The following is a 6,239-nucleotide window of genomic DNA, read 5'->3' on the forward strand; positions in this document are numbered from 1 at the left end:
TCTAAGTGACATTCAAGCTCAGTTCTCCTGAGACATGTCCTTCAGGCAGAAATTGCAGTCAACTTCCAAAGATAGGTGCAATTTCCTGGGAGACCTGTCTTGCATGTAATGGGTAGCTTCCCATCCCTAAGAGCCATCTCTTTCACAGAAAACCACTTAAAGCAGTACAAAGACACACAAGACACATAGACATGCACTGAAAGATAGAAGCAGCACCTCGATTTACTGTGGGACTAGAAACAGCATATAACCTCCTCCCTTAGATTTCTCCACTTTTAAAGCCCAAGACGCAGTTGTCTCCTCCTGCCAGCCCTCTGCTTTCCGACATCTGGCAGGGCAGTAAAGGTCAAATGACAGAGCAAGTTGGGACATATGCAAACAGTTAAGCCATCTTTTTGCTGAAGTCATGTTTGAGTTCCTGCAAAATAAATAAATAAATAAATAAATAGATGGAAAAAATACCAAGGCACACAGGAGATAACGTTATACAAAGATGCCCTCTGCCGGTCACAAGCCAAACGAAAGCCATCCACCTCAGCTCTACGCCAACGATTTGCAACTTCCCTTCCTCCCTCCCTCCTTTTATAGATGAACGCCTAAAAATATTCCCTATGGAGGGAAATGTGCTGTAAAACTTAAATTTAGTGCTTTTTCCCATGGCAGCTGAAGTGATCTAGCAACAAACTACTAGCAAGGGCAGTCCAGCCACCCCTCTCCTTTGTTTTGGATCTTACGATCCTTGGGTAAGTCAAACAGCTTCAGTTAAATCCAATAGGAAAACAAAAGCATCAAGAAAAATGTTGAGAACACAGGGGCAGGGCAAAAAGGGACACATCCACATTATTCAAGATTGGCTTTGCTGTAATGGTTAACTTTTGCAGGCATTTGAGACACAGTCCACAAGTCCCTTCAAGATGAAAACACGTCTTGTGGTCAATACTCCCAGCTGAAAACTATTTAAGGCACTAATCAATTCAGAGCATGTTTCTCTCTCTGTTTTAAATAGCAATGTTATTGATTATAGCTATGATTTTAAATAATTTCCAAGAAGTACTGAGAGCTTGCTCAAACGATACAAATTGCAGATTTTAAATCTGTTAAGTCAGTCTGTTAAAACAATGCAGATCTATTGCACACACACATCAGTATCAGCTCCACTCTTTCTTGTAGCAGTTTAATTCCTGCTGATGTAAATCCTTGATTTAATTTACTGACAGGGAATTAAATCAGCATGAACTGGTTTCAATGCATCTGTGCTGGGCATTTGTGATGATCAAACTAGACCAGTTTAAAACAATGTCATTGGATTAGAAAGCTCCACTGATAGAAACAAGCTCTTAAGAGATGCAATGTAATCATCCTGGACACTAAAGAACAGTACATGCAGTGAGTGAGCAGCCCTCTCCTCCCAATTCATTCTTTTCCACTGAAATTGAACCCTGTCTGCAAAAACATTTCACAGTCAGGGTAGAGTTTCGTACATGTCCTCATAGTGCTGGGACTCTAGGAAAACTGACAGGCTGCAACAATCAGGTTGTCTTTGGGATAGATGTCCAGTTGGCCAGGGGCTTTGAGCACTGGGAGCTAGTCTGAAACCCAGCATTTTATGTCCATGAGGGTAGCAGGGTGCTGCTCTTTTTCCATCCTTGAGTTTAGTGGAGGATTAACAGCGATATCAACAGAGTCAGATGTTGGAGGTCCTGGTGCTAACAACCAACCCCCTGAATCACATACCCACAGGGGTCTTTGTGTCCCATCACCCTCCCTGGTATTGTTGGGGGCCACCACTCTCTCTGGTCAGCTTGTGACTCTCTTTGGGATTTGTTTTCATGCATGATACATTCTGGCAAGCTCTAGGTTCACCTGGGAACGGCACAGAGGCTGTGTTCTACCTCTCCACTACAGCCATGGTTGGGATCACATAGGCTTTCCAGAGTAGCTAAGGGGTCCCACACAGAAATGGTGCTGGCTGCACACGGTCTTGCTGCTTCTTCGATATGAGGGGTTTGCTGAAGCTGGACCTGCAGGTCCTTCCTACTTTGTGCTTCCCAGGAAGCAGCCTGTTTTACTAGGAAAGCTGGAAAAATCTCAGATCTCTCTCTTCAGCATTTCATACACCTGGTATATACCTAGCCTCCTCACACCAGGCAAGGCTACTGCGCGGACTTCTCCCCAAGGTAGGAAGCGTTCTTTCCAGTCTTCTTTAGGGTTTCCAATAGGGTGTCGACATTGTGCTCTGAGTCGATGCACACCTTCTTGTTGGGCAGGTCAATATCAAACTGGACACCTACGAGGAAAGGAAAAAGATTTTGCACAGCTAGAAGCAGCCAAATGGTGTGAGCACAGGGAAAACTCACCTTCACACATTTGATGGCTCTCAAGGCCATGAGTCAAATGTACATGTGCCTCCTGCCAGCAAACCCTGATACCACCACCAGCCAGCAAAACCAAACTGGTGTCCTGCAGCAACGGTATGAAGGAAGCCAGATCTCCTACAGATCCGCATCGGGCACCACAGTTTCTCATCTGCTTTAATCTGCTCACCCCACCTTGGATCAACACAACCACTCATGCAATAACCAGAATGAGCTGAGTTTAAACCAACCACTATAATCTCCAACCAGCTCAGCCTGTGCTGTGGTTTAGTAAGAATAGGGACTAACGAGGGAGTTAGTGTAGGGGTTAGGACAGGGTCAGGTCAGGTTTCCTCAGTGGTGGTACCAGCTAACAGCTGTAAGTAGGAAGAGGGAAAAGACATTTTCCCATGTGGATTTCCCAGTGGCTAATAAGGGTAAGCCACTCTCAGCCCAGTGAAAGGAACCGGACTTGAAGTCTCTATCCAGCCACATATTTCCACAAAACTTGTAGGTGTGTATCAGCTTTGAGAGCTCTGCCACGTCACCACGAGGCTGATATTGGCCACCATGTTGAAGAGTGATGGAGGTGCTGACAACCACACACAGAAGAAGTGGGATCACCACAGCCTGGTGACAGGGTCTGGAAGAATTTGCAAGGCCTTAACCTTGGTGACTGAAGGCTGTTCTCACTCGGTGCAGCTCGGAGCAGGATGACAGGTCCTCACCACTGGTAAGTGTGGGTTAGATCCTTCTCTCTTGGTAATCCCAGCACAAAGGAGGCATGCGTTATAATTTTCCAGGTGGTATTAAAAACGGGCTGTACAGACAACCACCAAACACTCTGCTCAGCAGCTCTTCGCTGTGACAGCTCTGCACATGGACGCTGATGACACATCTAGGGAAGCACCACAGATACCCCAGGCCTCCTTGGGAACAATGCCTGGCAGGACATCACTTCCTTCTGGCAACCTGAGCAGGGGTCTACCAGTGTGGTTCCCAGAAGGCTCAGGATGAGGCCCTGGTGATTCAGAGCCACCTGAAGCCACGGCAGCTCCTCCCTCCCGTGACATTTCTCCAAGGGTCACACAAGTCCTGCGAATGAACAATCAGCGACTCCTCACTGACTAAGCAGCAGGCTCGGAGCAGAGGTTTCCAACCAGCCACCTTCCGCTTTTACCCACAACGCTACCCTTGCAAGGCGGAGGATCCCAGGGCACTGACATCCTGCCCCGGAGCTGGCGTTGCTCTGGCGAGCTGGCTGTCACACACCCGGCACTGACTCACCTCCCAGCCTGTGCAGGACACGGGTGACCGCATTGGAGCAGCCTTCGCAGGTCATGTCCACAAAGAACTCGTGTTTCTGAAAAGAGGCAGACGAGGGGTCAGGGAGGGTGCAGCTGGCAACACACCACGAGCACTCATCCTCCACACTTGCCTTTTTCCTTGGGGAGGTGGGTTCAAATCCTCCCCAACCAGAAGGTCCATGCATGCCACTAAGGGATCCTCAGCAAAACTGACAGCTCCCGGTACTCCTCCCTATGGCATCCTTGTGCTGTCCCTCACAGCATAATCCTGAGGGGCCTTTGGAGACTGTATGGCCCCTACTCAGAGCAGGGCCACCTTCAGGGTCAGCGCAGGTTGCCATCTCTGTGGGCCTCTGCTGGACTCACTCCACTTGCCCTGGGGAGCCCAGAAAAAGCAAGTCTCCTGCCTCCAGCTACCCACTGTCCTGACTGAGTCTGCAAGGTTTTCGGTGCTTGCCCATCCTATCCTTCTTGTGTCTACAAGGCCTCTGGTCCCCAACATAATAAACTTATAAAAATATCAACAAAACTGAAATTTAAGGAACCTCAGTGCTGTTTTTTCATCCCTTCGCTCCCCTGGGGCCCCAGTGTTATCTTCGCTACTGGTGAGAGATACCGGGTCAACATAAATGTGCTTGCCTGTAACACTAATCATCACGTTCAACCTTGGGCACCAGACGGATCCTAATTTCCTTTTCTTGCACATGCTTTTTACTTTCCTTAAAAAAGAAAAGTAAAGCCGTTTTTTATTTGTTACCCACAACCCCTACTTCTTTCTGTTCAAACCCACCCTTTGCTCCCCCGCCACTGAGAGGCTAAAACCCTCACGGACACAATTCACCCTGGAAAGGAGTTTGGGAATGGCGGTTCCCAGGAGGATCTTCCAGTGTAACTAGCATTCTCTCCATTTTTATTTTACAAATGCCCTGCGTGCTCTGGGCGGGAGGGGGCCGGTGTGCGGGAAGGAGGGATCGGGAGGAGGCGGGGGGGGGGGGGGATCCTGGGGCAGGGTCGGTCCCCCTCCCCGGGGCCGACCTGTCCGCCCAAGCCCCGCTGGCTTTTGGGGAGCCCCGGGGGCTCCTCCCGCTACCGGGCAGAGCCCTCCCTTGCCCCGCCGTCTCCGCCGGCGCTGGGCCCACCCCCACCACGGCCCCCGGCCCCGCGGCCTGCCCCGATGCCCGGCTCAGCCGGGCCTAGGCGCTGTGCGGGGCCGGCCGAGGACCGCGATGGCCCGCCCGCGCCCCCCCCCCCGGGCCCGGCACCCACCGGCATGGCGGAGCGCAGCGGCGGCGGCTCCCGGCTCTCGGCGCGGAGGAAGGGGCGGGCCTCGGCTTCTCCGGGCCCAGGCCGGGCCCTGAGCGCCGGCCCCGCACAGCGCCCCCGGGGCCGCGGGGAGGGAGACCGGCGGCCCCGGGCAGCCCCGCGGCCCCGGGCAGCCCCACACCGGCCGCAGCCCCCCCGGGGAACCGGGCTCGTCCTCTCCCGTAGACGAGGGCAGCGGCGGGGCAGACGCCGCCCGGCCGCTCTCGGTAACCTCGCACCGGCAGGTTCCGGCCGTCTGTCTTTGTCTCTAACCCCTTAGCTCCACCGAAGACGGGGTTTCAGGAGGTTTTGCAAAGTCACGCGTGGGCCAGGAACGGGTGTCAGCTGCAGAGAAGCCCAGGGAGGGCAGCGAGGTCAGAGGCAGGCGCACAGAGAAGGTTTCAGCACGCCAGGGGTTTGGGACGGGTGGCTATTGTTTTCGCTGACGTGAACTGGCTTAGGCTGTGGGACGCTGGCGTTCAGACTCTCTTTGGCCTGTTCTTAACACTGACCGAGGCTTTTAGTAGCCTTTTGGGGATGGCGACTTAATTCTTAGGAGTATTTGTTGCTGAAACACAGCCCCGCTTCTCGCGGTTATGTTTCTCTTCCATTTTTTCTGATACTAAAATGCTTCCACTCCTCATGAGGAGATGTACCAGGGCTGTGGCTGGACTGATGCCGTCCGGGTTAGGTTGAAGCCCGAGATGGGAGTAAGGCTGAGGCAATCAGAAGGCATAAGGTGCCAGAAAGGGTTAAGGAGAAAGTGACAGAGAAAGTTTGTACTCGGTGAGGATCCCTAACAGCTGCCCAGCACCCTGCCCAGCACCCTGGTCCTCTGGCTAGCCTGCTTTACAGGCTGAGGATCAGCCCAGAGACAAACTGGCTGCAGAAGGAAGGTGGGAAGTGTCATAAAGATGGGGCAGGAGGCGTGAGGGTTGGCTGGGCCGCTTCAGAAAGCTGGTTCCTCTCTGTCCTTTGAGGTTTTGAGATTTACTGGCTTAGGAGAGCTCTGGTAAACTGGATTATTGAATGAGGGAGGTTTGGGGGTGGGTCTCTGCTTCAGAGTAGGTTGAGAGAAAGGATGGTGGTCCCTGAAGATGTCTGTGTGTCTGCTTCGGGGTGGATTTTTTTGTTTGTTTGTTTTTTTCCCTGGCTATTTGGCCCTTTGAAGGAGAATGGGCCTCTTTCTTCAAAACTTGAGTGGAGGAGGCTGTGGTGGGGGCTGGGAGCAGCTTGGGTGCTTTGGCAGTCTGCGGGTAACCAGGAAAGGAGATGG

General features: G+C 52.2%; 1 protein-coding gene across 2 annotated transcripts; it reads right to left on the bottom strand.

The window, feature by feature from the left end:
* Window positions 1-192: 192 nt before the first annotated feature.
* On the bottom strand, window positions 193-5,100 carry ATOX1 (antioxidant 1 copper chaperone). 2 transcript variants are annotated; one of them, XM_052771981.1, is made up of 4 exons: window positions 4,928-5,100; window positions 3,642-3,717; window positions 2,130-2,287; window positions 193-418 (listed from the first exon to the last, which is right to left on the bottom strand). In XM_052771981.1, the coding sequence occupies exons 1-3, from the start codon at window positions 4,931-4,933 to the stop codon at window positions 2,154-2,156; spliced, it is 216 nt and encodes a 71-aa protein (XP_052627941.1). In that variant the 5' UTR covers window positions 4,934-5,100; the 3' UTR covers window positions 193-418; window positions 2,130-2,153. The 2 variants fall into 2 exon arrangements, with proteins under 2 accessions (XP_052627941.1, XP_052627940.1); XM_052771980.1 differs by having other exon boundaries at window positions 2,143-2,287; window positions 4,928-5,060.
* Between the last annotated feature and the right edge of the window lie 1,139 nt (window positions 5,101-6,239).

Source organism: Harpia harpyja, chromosome 20, assembly GCF_026419915.1.
Source record: "Harpia harpyja isolate bHarHar1 chromosome 20, bHarHar1 primary haplotype, whole genome shotgun sequence".
Lineage (NCBI taxonomy): Eukaryota > Metazoa > Chordata > Aves > Accipitriformes > Accipitridae > Harpia > Harpia harpyja.

What these genes read in the sequence shown, in the direction of transcription:
- ATOX1 (XM_052771981.1), bottom strand. An exon ending in TGTCCTGCACAGGCTGGGAG is followed by an intron (nt 2,288 to 3,641) that starts GTGAGTCAGTGC and finishes CTTTCCTCGTAG; the next exon opens with GTGTCCAGTTTGATATTGAC.